This window comes from Lonchura striata, chromosome 15 (assembly GCF_046129695.1).
Source record: "Lonchura striata isolate bLonStr1 chromosome 15, bLonStr1.mat, whole genome shotgun sequence".
Classification (NCBI taxonomy): domain Eukaryota; kingdom Metazoa; phylum Chordata; class Aves; order Passeriformes; family Estrildidae; genus Lonchura; species Lonchura striata.
Window position 1 is genome coordinate 16,734,241 of NC_134617.1, and position 14,762 is coordinate 16,749,002.

The following is a 14,762-nucleotide window of genomic DNA, read 5'->3' on the forward strand; positions in this document are numbered from 1 at the left end:
GGGGAGGCACTGGATGTAGTCCCTAAACAGCCCAGGGAATGTCACCTTTAAGACAAGAGCAGAAGAAAAAAAAACCCATATTGTATAAATTCAGTTAATAATTATCTCTAAAAGAAGACCTACAGCCTGTTAACCCCCAAATGGCAGTGGAGCACAGCTCTCCCTCCAAGCCTGTTTACATGTTAAGGGTGTATGAAAATAGCCTATCATTCCACTGTTTAATAGCTGTACTCAAGAGGCTAAAATGCTTGAAAACATAATACATTTGGCAAAAATATCTCAAAAACTATTTAGCTTAATTATGATCAGCATTACAGTAACATGACAGCAATAACCTTAATACAGTAAATCATGAGCTGATTGAGATAAATAAAATTATAACGTTTCAGTGCCAAGGTTCAGCTCTAAAATGGAGCTGCATTTTAGACACAGACTCCAGCCCAGGCTTTTCCAGCTCCACAGGAAGAGGCACCGCGGTGCTGCCCCGTGCCGGCACCGCTTCCCTGCACTCGATTCGACTGGGACATGTGAAACACAGTGAAATTCATAAAATTTAAATAAGACAGCGAAATTATACCTTGTAGCTATAGTTATCACAAATAATGTACAGTCTAAATTGCAGCCTGAGCAAACACGATTTCCTGGGTGCCTCTGGAAGCCCAAGGCGGGATGCAGAGCAATTATGAGGAATGAGCACAAAGCTGATTTGCATCTGAATGGCGAGGGGGGGCGATGGGCGGGCTGGGCCCGCTCCATTCACAGTACCACAATGCACCAGCTGGGAAAAGCAACTTTATTAGTGTCCCGCAGCAAAATACATTAGTAATTTGTAACCAGGCATTACAATTCCGTCCGTGTCCCGGAGAGCGATCTGCCGCCCACACCGGGGGAGGTTTCCGCGGGGATCGGCCCCGGGAGCTCCCCCGGCAGCGGAGCCCCTCCGGAGGGAGCGGTGCCAGGAGCACAAGGGAACCCCCGGAGGGCTCCGGGGCAGCCCAGGAAAAGCAGCAGCACGGCCCCAGGGCACCACCGAGCCCAATTCTGAACACGAGCCTCACCAAAGCCCGGCCCAAGCACGGGTGTAGCGTTTTTCCAGCTGTTTTCCAGCTGTGCTCACACAGCCACTGCCTGCTGCAATTTCAAACTCCTCTGAGCTTGCTCCCTTCTCCACCCCCACAGCAGAGATACACTATCACACACATACTTTATAATTCATTTTTTTGAGTAAAAAATCTAATTTTTCTCTCTTGATCACCATGAAAAACTGTGTCTCTGAGTAGCATGATCCAATATTAGTGTTAACTGTTAGTGTTACTGTAAAATCCTCTTTGGTTATAGAATATTTCATTTAAAGCAAAATTATAAAAAAGTTTCCAGCTAGAAATCCACCCCTGTAAACTAAAAGCCATCTAAATTACCACACTTCTGCAGGCTGAAGATATACTGATAGGACTTAGAAATTTAAGTATCTCCCCAGGTAATCTAAACAAAGTTATCAAAATTATATTAAGTAAATACATTTGGAGGAATAGTAAATTTTTGAAAAATCCTTAGGGTATTAAAAGTAGAGTTCTGGAAGTAGCAGTGGTGGGCTAGAGAAAAGTACACCCGAGCCAGAGCTCTCCTCTAGATACTCTCCATGGCCTTGAACTCGCTGAGGGCCTGCACGGGGTTCACGTGCTTCTTCTGGGATGCCCTCTTGATTTTCGTCTGGGTCTCGTCCTGTTTCTCCCTCTTGACCAGGGGTTTCTTCTCCGGAGCCTTCATCTTCCAGGAGACGGCCGGGAGGTTGAGGGAGGCCATGCCCTGGGACTTCTGGTACTTGGTGGACGCCACGTAGGAGGCCTTGACCGTCTGCACCACGGCGTTCATCAGGTTCTTGGCTGCCTGGATCAGGGACATGGCACTGTCCACCTGCCAAGGGACACAGAGTTACACACCACAGACCCCCAGACAGTGTTCTGCTGAGAGTACGACAGGTAAAACCACTTGAAAACTCATTTATATTTTTCCTTTGAAACCTGAGGCTCCCAGTTTGAGGCAGGATTGTTATTTGGATATTCAGTGGTTACAAACCTGATCTGTGCCTCCAATACAAAAACAGGGCTTGCCCCCCTGTATGCATTCTCCATATCAATGGCAATTGGCAACATTTGTATTCCGCCCTTTGCTTTTGTGACTAAGCTTTAATAGTTGCTTATTCTCTAATGAGATTAATAAAGCTGTAGTAATATCTTAATCACTGATAATAAATATTTAAATTGCCCTAGAATACTAAATTGTATTGGGAAGGAAGGAACACAACTGCATCACCAGCCAGGCCTGGAGCCCTTTCCCAGCTGGTTCCTGATTTACAAGAGCATCAAAACAAGGAAAAACATGAATTTGTCAAAGCTGTAGGGCACAGCAGGGACAAAGAGCTGAGACCAGGCCTGGGTGGAAGAGAGGGGAGGAGCGCTGTGGTGACCTCAGCTGGGACCCCCTTCTCCAGGGGCCAGTGTCCTGCTCTGGGTAGGATCCCCCGGCTTGTCAAGGCCAAATGGGCTGGGACAGGGGTTTGATCTGGGGCAGGGTTTGGTTCTGGTGGCTTTTATGGGGCACTGTCCCCTCTCTTCTACCACACCATGCCTCAAGTGCCACCATGGCACCTGAGATCCTCTGGCATACCCCTGTGCTCTGCCCTCCCCCTCCTAAGCCTGGAAACCACTGTGCTGGAGTGTTTCCATGAATCCTCAGGAGGAATCATCAAATGCCAGGAGAGCAGGGAGGTGCTTTTCTGAATGACTGTCAAGACTCTGCAGGTGCCAGCTCTGCCCACCTGGGCCCTGCTCTGCTCTCACAACACTCTGGAGCATGGGCAGGGCATTAACACTGGACAGAACTTTCCTTTCAGAGTGCTGGTGCCTCTGGACTGGCTGATTATCCCATGGAGCTCACCCTCAGCCCCAGTGGACAGGCTTGAGGAGAAGGGATAAAACCAGGAGATCAGACTACAGATCTAGGCTCTTCTATCCTTAATTTATGGCAGAGGGGATGTAAATCCTGGAGACACTGAGCAACTGCAGTGAAGCCCTGGAGTACAGTAACACATCTGCTTTGACAGCACCATGCCTTCAGCCTCCCAGCTCCCAGGACATGAACAGCAGCACATCCCACCACGTCCCTGGAGCTGCTCTGGAGGCTGGAAAGGAGCAGGGGGGGCTGGAAAGGCAGTAGGAGGGGCAGCACAGCCCCATCCACTCCCAGCTGGGCTCAGCTCCTGCAGGGATATCTATTGCTGACTGCTGCTGCTGCTGCTGCCCCAAAGTTCTCCTTCTACAGCTCTCCCTGATTTTTGGGGGGAAATCTGTGCTACTAAATTTAAGCAACTGAAATATCAAACAGGGTTTCACTGGAAAATATCAGTGGCAGAAGATGCCCAGGGAAGCTGTGGCTGCCCCTGGATCCCTGGCAGTGCCCAAGGTCAGGCTGGACAGGGCTTGGGGCAGTGTGGGACAGTGGAAGGTGTCCCTGCCCATAGCAGAGGGTGGCACTGGATGAATTTTAAGGTCCCTTCCAACCCAAACTGTTCCATGATTCTGTGGTATCAAAATGGCAGAATGTGAGAAGTTTTCTTCCATTTGCTGATCAGGATTCAGGGAGCAATTCAGGGCCAATTCTGTCCCTTCTTCCAACCTCCTTCCTCAGGCCTGACACGGCTGGGCAAAAGCACAAAAAGTGACCAAATGTGCCTGCGCAGGACAATGAAGAGGATGCCAGAAGAAATTAAGAATTCAGCTCCACTTCCTTACCCCCAAATATCTGTCATACAGAATTGTTTTAGGAGGCAGTATTTCATGAACTACAGTGAAAAAAATTATTTGCAAAGTAATGGCTGGAATAAAGAAGGAAGCTGGCCTGGGGCAGCTTCCAGCTGTCAGAAACCAGAGCAGCCACTAAAAATCCCTGCACTCTTCAGGGCAAAGCCATCCTGAGATATTAACATCTCTGGAGCGTTGCAGGACCCCAGCATGTTCCAAGGCTGTGCAGAGATGTGGGGCAGGGTTAGCTGTGCTGATAAAGTGATTTAACCTCACTAAGAGTGAAAAGCAGTCTGGAAAACAGATTACACACAGGTGAAGTGAATCTGTCTGCAAACACTGTTGAGTAAGGAAATGTGAAGTCTATTTTCACAGCAAGCGTTTTTCCCCAGAACAACGAGGCAGCAACACAAACTCTGCATCCATGAGAACTCTGAATGCTCCAGCATCTCCAGTCTCTATTCCGAGGTGTTTAACACAAAAGCTCAGCATGGAATGATCCTTTCCTGGGGGAGCAAAGCTGCCTGAGGCAGGCGTGTGCCATACGTACCCCGGAGACGACGAGCTCCCCGCCCAGGTTCTGCACCTCGGCCTTCACCTTGCTGCAGATGTTGAGCTGGTGGCAGTAGAGCGCGATGCGCTGCAGGTAGGCCAGCAGGTCCTGCTTGCACGCCGAGTCCGGGCACTGCGGGGCGACACGGCCACGTCGGGCTCTGCAGCTGGGGCAGGAGCCAGACAGCTCCAGCACCTCCCCTGGAGCAGGGGATGGGCTGGACAGTGCTGCCCTCCCTGCTGAGCCTGGGCTTTGAGACGGCTGAGCAACGTGAGAGGCATCTAAAACCCAGCAGCCATGAGCAGGGCCAGCACTGCACAGGCTCCTTCCACTGCCCTTCAGCAGGAAGGAGGAAGGAGGAACAGAAGGAAAATGAAGAGAAGGAGGACTATTTACCCCCTCTCAGAGCAGGTCTGTCAGCTGTAAAAGGTCCTTCCTGTACTGCTCAGGACACAGCAGCAATGGTCTGACACCCAGAATCCCAAGCTTCAACTAGAAGGTTAACCAATTCCTCCCTCAATCCTCAATCTTAAGTATTCCAAGCTCAAAAATGATAAACCCGACAGCAACTCAATTACATGCAGCAAACAGAGATTTTCCTGACTTCTGCTCCTATTTTGTAGCAGTGGGGAAAGCAGGTTCCTCACCAGGCACAAAATGACATTTTTAAGGTGCTTGCTGCAGCAGTTATCCATAAGAGAAAGGTAACTTTTTCAGCTTTGCACACAAGACTCTGCTGGAGTCCTTCTGTGCACGTTGGGAAGGTGGCATTTTCTGGGACAGAACTGAAGAATGAGCCATGGATGAACCAGGCTCAGGCTGGATTTCCAGATCAGGGGGGAGCCCAGCTGAGGAGCAGCCACAGTCCAGAGCAGTCTCTGTAGGACAAAAAAGGCTGTGGGAAGGGTTCTGCTGCTCACACCAGCCCTGCAGCCCCTTTAGGAGCAGCAGCAATGGGGTGCCAGCAGCAGGTCCCCCATGGGCGGGCACCCCACATGCTCACACTCACACACACAACACCTACAGCTTCACATCCATGTGATTTACAGCACACTGGGTCACACCCCATGCTGCTTAAGCTCTGCTCTGAACCCCAGACAAGCATCACTTGTTGTACCCCACAGATAGCTCCTGTTCCATGGAAACGGTCACTCATCATCTCACCTTCCCACCCAGCATCCACCATCAGACTCCCACCGATCCTTATCTCCTGCTCGAAGGCAGGCTGCACTGTGCCCAGCATTATTTCAGCTGTAGCAGTGGAATTTACCTGGCATTACACCCTGCAGGAATCTCCACCCTTCTGGACAGCTGCACCCCATCCAGAATGATTTAAGAGCTCTTTTTCACACACCCCTGTTCACAGCAAAATCTCATTTCACCTAAGACCCTGATTCTGTGCAATGGACCATCTGATGAAGATTCATAATGGACATGGCATGACTGGAAGATTAATCTTCAATGTGGCACCACTTCATTACTTAATGCTTCACTCCAGCTGAGGGTTGTTGCATTGGCATGCAGCTTCTCCTCCCCTTTGAGGGCAAGGTAAAAGTCCCCTCCTGGCTGTGAACAGCAAGCTCTGAGCCCTGGTTATCCCTGCAGACTTTCTCTCCTTAGCTATGAGATGGAAGCATAAGCTCTTTTCTTTGTATAAAAGAGGAGCAGATCGTGCTGCACACACAGGGATGTGCAAACAGGGTCCCACTCACATGGAGCATTTCCTTCCCAACAGCACTCAATCTGTCAGAACAGGCATTTTCCTCTGCAGTGAAGGTGAGTGAAGCTAACACATACATTTGGTTTTTTTTCCAGGGCCAGAACAAGTGGCTTTTGTAAGGCAAAGTGGTCTCTGTGCTGAGCAGAGGTAACTCAGGTGCTGCAGTGATGTGCACACAGAGCTCACACACACAGGGGCATTGCACTGGGAGATCTGCATGGCTTTATGGCATCTGACCCCAGCAACAGACAAAAAACCACCTTCTTAGTCCCAAGGAAAATGATGGAACACCTAAAGTGATTGCAACTCTCAACGTGGGCATGCAGCTTCCATCAGTGCTGTGAAGCCCTGTCTAACAAAGCAGCAAAGCTTGCAGGTTAATTTTTTAAGTTAATCAATATTAGTCAGCAGTACAAGATGTTTAAGAGCAAGTCCACAAATAGCCCTGGCCAAAGAGCTAATGAAAAGTCCAAATTACCATTTTGGAAACTGCTCTCCATCTCCCAAAGAGCTCATCTAACACAGCGAGTGAGCAGCACAGCACTGCAGGGGCTCGAGGCCTGACAAATGCCCAGTACAGCATGTCAGAGGCATGGCTCAACAATTCCAGCTACTCTGTGGGGTTGTGAAACCCTTCAAGGAAAGACTCTCAAGGCAGCAGGCTGCTGCACCATCACCAACAGCTGAGGAAGGCAGCAAAACCTTCCTGGAATAGGAATCATCACTGGGCTGTGTACATCAGCATGGTGTGAGATGGAAAGCCAGATCCTCTCCTGTGTGTGCTATTTCTGCAGGCAGGATAGAGGACTCAGCTCAAAGACAGATGAGGTTTAAATGGAGATGTAACACGAGATAAAAAAGAGCAGCAACAAAAGGCACTGCGGGTGCAGGAGCCCTGTCCTTTTCTAGGCAGGAGCACTCGGATACAAATCAAAAAACCCAAAAGGCAACAGTTTGAACACTGATTAAGAATGATGACATTACTGGACTAACCCACAGCCACAACCCCCATCTGCAGAGCTGACATGGGAGGATTCCCACAGCACAACCCACAGGGAGTGCAGTGCAGATGGAAATAAACGTGTTGGGGGACACCCCACCTTCTCAAACCCCCAAACTGAGCTGCTGCCACAGACTCAGGGAAGGTTACTGGCAAAGCTAAACTGGCTGCTCCAGGTCAAATCCAGGCTCCATCCTGGACACAGCAAACACCCCTCAATTTCAGTTCCTGCTGCCCCAGCTGAGCCTTCAGAGAAGCAGAATCACCCTTTTCTCTGTTTTTGCAGAGAAAATGGGCAGGGGAAGACAGCAGAGCCCTGGTGGTGTGTGCTGATGGACACAGCCCATCCCCAGCGGCTGCAGGGGAGAGTCAGCAACCCCAGAGCTTCTTCCTCCCACTGCCTCTCCCTTTGGAAATGGGCCCTGCTGCACCAGGAATTCCCAAAACATGTCCCTCAGCCCTGGGTGCCAGCTGGGCCCAGCAGGAGCTGCCAGCAGCTGTTTTGGGGAGGCAGCTCCTTGGCAGGATGGCACTGACCACTGTGTCAGCAGCTGCCACCAGCCTGGGCCCAGGGTCCCCACCCCAGACCCCAGCCAGGGACCAGTCTCCCCAGCACGAGGCTGCTGGAGCCTTTTACTGGGAAGTGGGGCAACCCCTACCCTCACCCCCAGCTGCTTCTCAGTGGATGATCAGAGCTGATGGAACCTCGGCCTCCCACTGCTATGAAAGGAAAAAAGGAATAGAAAGTTCCTTTGGCTTTGTAGGTGCTTTGACATTCAAAAAATAAATAATAGAGAGAACCCTTGCTGCAAATCACTGTCATCTGTGCTGTGCTCATAGCTGCTTCATATTCCCCTGTTCCCAGCAAGCAGCAGCTGCTTGGAGTGAGGGATGGAAACCTCGGGGAGAACCTGCAGCTGATGGCAGAACTCTTCCCAACAGACAGGGAATTCCTGGGACAGCAGCTCTTGGAGCTCCAGAGGAATGTGCTGCAGAAGGGCCTGATGGCAGAGCTGGGAGCTGCTGGCACACTGACACAAGGGGTCACAGCTCTGGTGTCACCCAGCACACAGGACACAGCCCCTCTGTGCTCCCAGCCAGGAGCAGGGACAGCAGGAACCAGTGCTCGGAGCTGTCCCTGCTCTGTAGCTGTCACACTGCTCCACATTAACACATTTCTAAAGGGTATGGAAGCACATCTAATGAAATATGCAGGCTCAAAGTATTAGCAGAGTATGGAGTCAGGAAAAAGCTATATTCTTGTCAAAATGACTAACTGTACAGTGCTGCTCATATTTCTCTTCAAACACATGCTTAATATCTGTTACATTTTTAAGGACCTTGCTGCTACTAAAAGTAGTTTTCTTTTGTATTTTGAAATGGCTTAGTACAGAAAACCATATACCATTTTTGTATAAAATATGTGAATTAAAAAAAAAAAAAAAAAAAAGAAAAAGGTATTGTAAACCTTCAGCTCAAGTTCCCCTGAGATCTCGAACACAAACTGCTCCTTGCTTCATTTACCTACACCAGCAGCACACCTGGTTCTTGCAGAAACAAGGCTGTCAAAATACTGTAGCAAGGAAAGCCATTTGAAAAAACACTTATCAAATTTATCTCCCCATTGAACATTTCTCTCTGCATCATTAATAAAGGAGCGTGTAGACAAGCACCTCTGAAGGCAACATTAAGAGAGAGTCCTTCACTGCAATGATTTACTTTCAAAGTGACACCTATTACAGTTGAAACCTTGCACTACAAATTTCCATCCTGAAAAGGTCTGGAAAGTGAGTGACCACTGGAGAAAACAAAGTTTAGCCCATGATCTCAGACTTAACCTCCCTGCATTTCAGAGTCTCTCTCGAAGGTGGAATATTATTACTACTGTTGATGTTTCCCTGCTATTTGGGTGTGGGCTGTGGCCAAAGGTGCTCTTGCTTGGCCCAGTTTCTAAGTGGTTCAGGACAGGCATTGCATAAATCCCTGAGCTGGCCAAGCTCGTTCAGTCCTGTAAGAATTCCTTCCCAACACTGGGACAGCACAGCCACGCTCGGGTCACTGCAGGCCTTGCTCCAAGCCTTCATCAGCTCTGACTGGACAGGAAAAAACACCAGAGAGCTTTGACACCCTCCCCACTCAGTCTGTGGAAATTGTTCATCTTAAAAAGCTGCCCCAAACCAAAGGTTGTGCAATGGGCCAGGTGCTGTTGTGCAGGTGCTGTCCCTGCAGTCTGTGCTTTGGGAAGCACCAGGAGTGCTCTGGGTGTGAGGTGAGCCCAGCCTGGGTCCAGCTCAGCACTGGCATTGCCCTGGCTCTACGTGACCTGAAGCAGGGCTGGCACAAAGTGTCTGATTCCAGCCAAGGAGCTGCTGTGTCACTGCTCAGGGAGGCAGGAGAGCAGCTAGAAAGAACAGAAAGAACAGAATTTTCTAGCAGCAGATCCGGAAAATCAATTAAAACACCCCAAAAGCAAGCACATTTTCATCTGTTCATCATGCCTGCAGTACTGAAAGATCTCTTGCTCCTTGGTGCTCCAGGAGGAGGCTCCAGGACTGTGACTTACGTGGTCAGCAATGGTCCGGCCCAGCTTGTCCATCCTGGACCCGGCCTCTGCGATCTTCTTGGCTGCACTGATCACATCTGAGGTGTTCTTCAGAGGACCTTTGCCCCTGCAAAACAGAGCAAATGCTCCCTCCTACCACCAGGAAACCACAGCAGTGAATTCTATGTCCCTTTTCTGTTCCACACTGTGCTGGCAGTGACTCCTCACCCAAAGGGCAGGAAAAGGCAGGAGCAGCCATTACAGCACCTTCATTTTCAAGAGTTACCCCCTTTCAGCTCTTCCCCACATTTAGCTTAAATCTAGGAATAAAAACATCTTAAATTTTACTGCTTTGAGCAGTTTAATGATGATAAGAGATAACATTTTAGAAGACAGATTTGCAATTTTTATGGAATGGAACATGAAGTTTAAAAAACAGTGTTATATAAAATCTGGTAAATTAATTTCAAAAGGCATCAAAAACCCTCTTTCCTCTGCAAATAACTGTACTAGGAACTATTTCTGCAGTATGGCAATATTGAGAAGCCCATAGAATTTAATGCTGTAAAGAACTGAGCAAATATATATATATTCCTGGGGACAAGAATCACCCTTAAGAAAGAAAGGAAGAAAGACAGGCAATAACTGCTGTGTATCTGTAGATCAATTTAAACAGTTATTACCACCCAACCACTGCACAATAATGCATCTCCCCAGTTAATATGCAGCTGGAACAGGGCACCATTTAAAAGAAATTATAAGAAATGAGACTCTTAGGAGAATTTGCACCGTGTCTCATTGAAAGCCCCAGCAGCCCAGGCAGCTCGGAGTGAGCACAAATGAAAAAGCCTCACCTGGTGAAGTCTGTCATCTCCATCATGATCATACACATCTGTTTGGCCAGGACAATGATGTCATTGCCACTGTCGTCCCATTTTGACACTTCAGCATCCAATTTACTCTTTTCCTCCTGGAAGCTGGCGACCTGCTCAGCAATCTTGGCTTTCTGCTCTTGAGGGAGCTGAGCCATGATAGCCTGGAAGAGAAGAGTTTTCTCCCATGGCCTCCTGCTGCCTTGTAGAGGCTTTTTGGAACATTTCACTAATAACCAATTTCAGTCATGTAGATGTGGGATAAAACTTTAATAGCAATCCTCTACCTAGAGACTTTACAGAGCCATTTGCTTCCATTTTGAAACAAAGTTTATACTCTTTTTTAAGAAAAAGTGCCCAGAAAGACAAGTTGACACTTAAAATATGGGCCTTTGCATGATAAAGCTGTTAAGACTCCAAACAAATTTGCCACATATTGCCATCCCTCAAAATAAAACTGCATGAAGAAGGAGAACTTGTCTTTTACAGAAAATATCAACGTTTTAAAATTAAGTTCCACTTGGGTATTGAGGATAATAAGAAATATTACCAGTCTCTTCCCTGCAAAAAGCTAGCTGTACTCTTTTGAAACATGTCTGCTGAGGAAAGAGTAAGTGAAAATAAAGAGTATGTGCTTACTCCCAAATAAAATCTCTCAGACTGGGTTTATAGCCTGTGTAAGACTCCATGGCCTTGCCTTCATAAATACTGGGAGCACAGAGGCTTCCAGGAGCAGGCAAAAAGGAGCCTTTGGTACTAAAAAACCTCTGGCAGCAGCTGTGCTAAGAGGTAAATGAGCAATGTCTGCATTTAAATACAAGGGGGTGAGGGTCCAGGCGTAGAAAGTGCTTGTGCAAGGGAGGGGATCATAAAAATATTCCCAGCTGGTGCAATTCCCAAGCCAACCTGGCCCACGTTTGATAAATATGGTCTGGCTACTTCTTGCCTGGCAGGAAGAGCCTCCACAAAAAAATCTGCCATGGCACCTTCCCAAGAGTGTAAATTGTTATCGATCCAGAGGGGCCGTGTCAAAGAAAAGCAATAGGTAAGGCCTGGTCTTCTTTCAATGCACTGATTTTAGGGTTTCACCTCTTAATGATTATATATTGCCTATCAATGCTTTAATTTTTGAGTCACAGGAAATGCAGTTAGTTGAAATTATTTCATTTCTAAGTTCCTCTCAATGTTGTCTTGATAAATGCTCAGTGACCAAACACACACCAGCATGTGTTTGAGGAGACATTTTGGAAAGATTTTTTTCTCATAAAGTTAATGTTTATCTGTTGAAAATAACATTAATCCAATGGAGTTATCTGCCCTGCACATCCCTGCAGAAGCTGACCCAACTACTGTGTCTGTGATATCAAAACGTGATGTAATTTCTTGGTCCTAAAAGGATTTTGATCTTTCAGAATACCCAAAATAAAACACTGATGTTTCTCACATCCATCAGACCAACTGCATTTCACTCAAGCTCCTTTTCAGAAGAATGCTGGAAACAAAGAATGCCAGATTTCTGATCCAGCAATTTTTATCATCACCCTCCCAAATTTAACCTGGGTTTTCAAAGCAAGCTGAAGTGTGTCTTGAAGGCAGGTCTGACTCTGATAATGCTGAGGTCTGTGCCTTACCCTTGCACTCTGTCCAGCAATGAGCTGATCATCCTCAGTCTGGATGCTGGTTCTGCTTCGGACATCGAAATCCTCAGTCTCAAAGTCAGAATCATCCAGCTCTTCAGGAGTCTGAGGAGAAAGCATTCAAGCAGAGTCAAACTATAGATTTCACGGCTCTGAAAACCAACAAGAATATTATTTTTCAAGCAGAGAGAATGGGAATCAGTGGAGGTAAAAATTATTCCATGTTTTCAACAAAAAGGTAAATATAGGGACTGGATCCAGCTCTGAACACGTGTGATTTTATGTGCTTGACTGCTCCTGTTAAACACCACAGGGATCCCCAGAATCACACAGCAGTAACTAAACAGCTGAGATTTGTTAGGACATTAATGCACTCAGCGTCTGAAAGACAGAAAAAAGTTCTTGCAAAACGAACAGTGCTTTTGCAAGTTGATTAAATGTAAAAGCTTCATTGGAGATTCTGAAACTGGAATTACACACAGCTCTAAGGGCTGGTTCAGAAGCACAGAGTGTCTTCAGCACAATTATGAATCAAAGCATTGACAAAATTAACAACAGATAAAATATCTCAAAGTTTATCCTTATCCCTCGGGAAAAGCTGAAAAATTTCAGCTAGTAAGGGCCAGCTTTTATGCTGTAGGCTAAACACATCTGACCTAGTTCCTGCTTGCCTAGGATTTATTTTTGCTACTGCCAGTCTGTAGCTGGCAAACTTTTTATAAAGCCTATCAAGTTTAAACAGCATGTTTGTCAAAATACTACATCTTTGCTAAAGTGGCACTTCACGACAATTCTCCAGAGCTGGGTCAAGAAAGAACTTCACTGAAAGATGTAATAAATTGTGATTAACAGATAAGATGCAAATAAAGTCCCTGTTCTTTAGATTTTTTTCCTATGCTTTGAATTTCACAGACCTGTCTTCCACTACAGACACTTTGTGATACAGTGAAAATAGAGATGGACCTGCAAAATAATTGCCAAAAAGCAAAGGTGAGTAGGGTGACAATCAAGACTTTGGGTATTTCAGCCTCCTCTCCAGGCCCTGGAGAACAGGGTATATCCCCAAATCAACAGAGAGACACACACTAAAAAGCAGCTCAGTGTATCAATATTTTTTTAAAAACAGAAAAAGCATAAAGAAAACAGTTCTGCTGTACATGATTTGTCTGTGACTCCCCTCTGCCCATCCCTCCCAAAGCCCAGGGACACACAAATTGTAACTCTGCCTTTCAAGTGCCACCAAGGGCAGAAACTCCTCTGGAGTGACCAGCCTGGGCAGCAGGAATGGGGAAAGAGCTTCTCTTCAATAAATACAGATAAAGTGAGATGGTAGTTTTGAAAATACCCTGCATAAACACAAAGAGGAGGTGTGCAGTGGCTTCTCCTGCTGTTCCCTGTAAGGAACAACAGCCTCTGGACAAAGCTGAAGTGAATGAGCCCCTGTGAGCAGGGTTACACCAAGCCCTGGAGAGCCCTGGGATCCCCATTGGGATGGCTCTTTTATCCCAAAATAAACTCTCTGGATGACAAGTGCTAACATTTTAACTTCCTTCTAGGTGGCTGCTGTGTGGCCAGGGAGCTGCTGTTGGCTGCTGGCAGTGGAGCTGTGGCTCCCTGGCCCTGGAGGGTGGCACAGGGCAAACATCAGCATTCCTGGCACTGCCAGCCTGGGTAATTGCTGCCCATTGGGAGTGGCAGTCCAGCCCCCTGTCCTGAGTAACAAGGGCTTCAGCAAGGGGGGAATCACACCCTCTGTCTGCATAGCAGGAAGGCTTTGATATCCTCAACTACTACTGGCTGTCTATAAATCCTGAGCTTGTCTGAAAAAAATTCCATGGAAAGCACAGGTGTGGTTGTCAGCTTTTCTTCTGGGTTCTCATCTGATTCTTTGCTTTAAGTAGCAAACATGGAAGATGCCATTGCAATGGTTACTGTAATCGCATATCTTCAGGGGCTGTACATTCTTGATTTACTGACTAACAAGCTGCATCTGCCATGGTCACCAGTCTGAAAGACCAAGGCAGTTTCTGAGATTCAAAGGAATACAAGGAAAAGAAAAAATAAAAAGGAATAAAACCCCTATATTTGTCTTCCTTATCTCTGGCTCCTGCCCATTTTTGCCCCAGTAAGATCCAAGAAATAGGTCCATGGATCAGCTGCAACCAGAAGCATCCTTTTCTGCATCCCTTCAACCAACTGTGTGCTTCTGTGTCTGGTCTATCAGAAATTAGAGCTCTCAAGTCACACCCACTGCAAGCACACAGGAGTCAAGGCCTCTGTGAGCTGCCCCTGTTTACCCAGGTTAACCAATTAACAAATTACATGCTCTAGGAACTACAGACTGAACTCATCTCAGCTTCCTTTTGACTAACTAACATTAATTCTCAAAATTTACTTAATGAAGAGCCATTAGGTTTTATTTCTAAGCTCTCAAACCATCAACAAGCATCTATAGTTCTGAATTAATTTGCTGTTGTTAACTGAAAGGTCACTGATTTTAGCACATTAACGAGCCAGGCATTACCATGAGATTACAAAAGATGTATGAAGGGTATTTAGCAACACAACTCTGGCCATCATCGATGCTCAGATCTGGTTAATGAATCTGAATCCAAAGGCACTGCTCAAGTGCTCCACA

General features: G+C 47.0%; 1 protein-coding gene across 2 annotated transcripts in view; it reads right to left on the minus strand.

Moving 5' to 3' along the window:
* Positions 1 to 779: 779 nt before the first annotated feature.
* Positions 780 to 14,762, minus strand: part of CTNNA1 (catenin alpha 1) — a 116,930-nt gene continuing 102,947 nt past the window's right edge. For both annotated transcript variants that reach the window (XM_021544869.2, XM_021544870.3), the window contains 5 exons: positions 12,119 to 12,229; positions 10,470 to 10,651; positions 9,637 to 9,742; positions 4,351 to 4,485; positions 780 to 1,914 (listed from right to left, as the gene is read on the minus strand). In XM_021544869.2, coding sequence (XP_021400544.1) covers positions 1,627 to 1,914; positions 4,351 to 4,485; positions 9,637 to 9,742; positions 10,470 to 10,651; positions 12,119 to 12,229 — 822 coding nt within the window. In that variant the 3' untranslated portion in view covers positions 780 to 1,626. The remainder of the gene's footprint in view (positions 1,915 to 4,350; positions 4,486 to 9,636; positions 9,743 to 10,469; positions 10,652 to 12,118; positions 12,230 to 14,762) is intronic.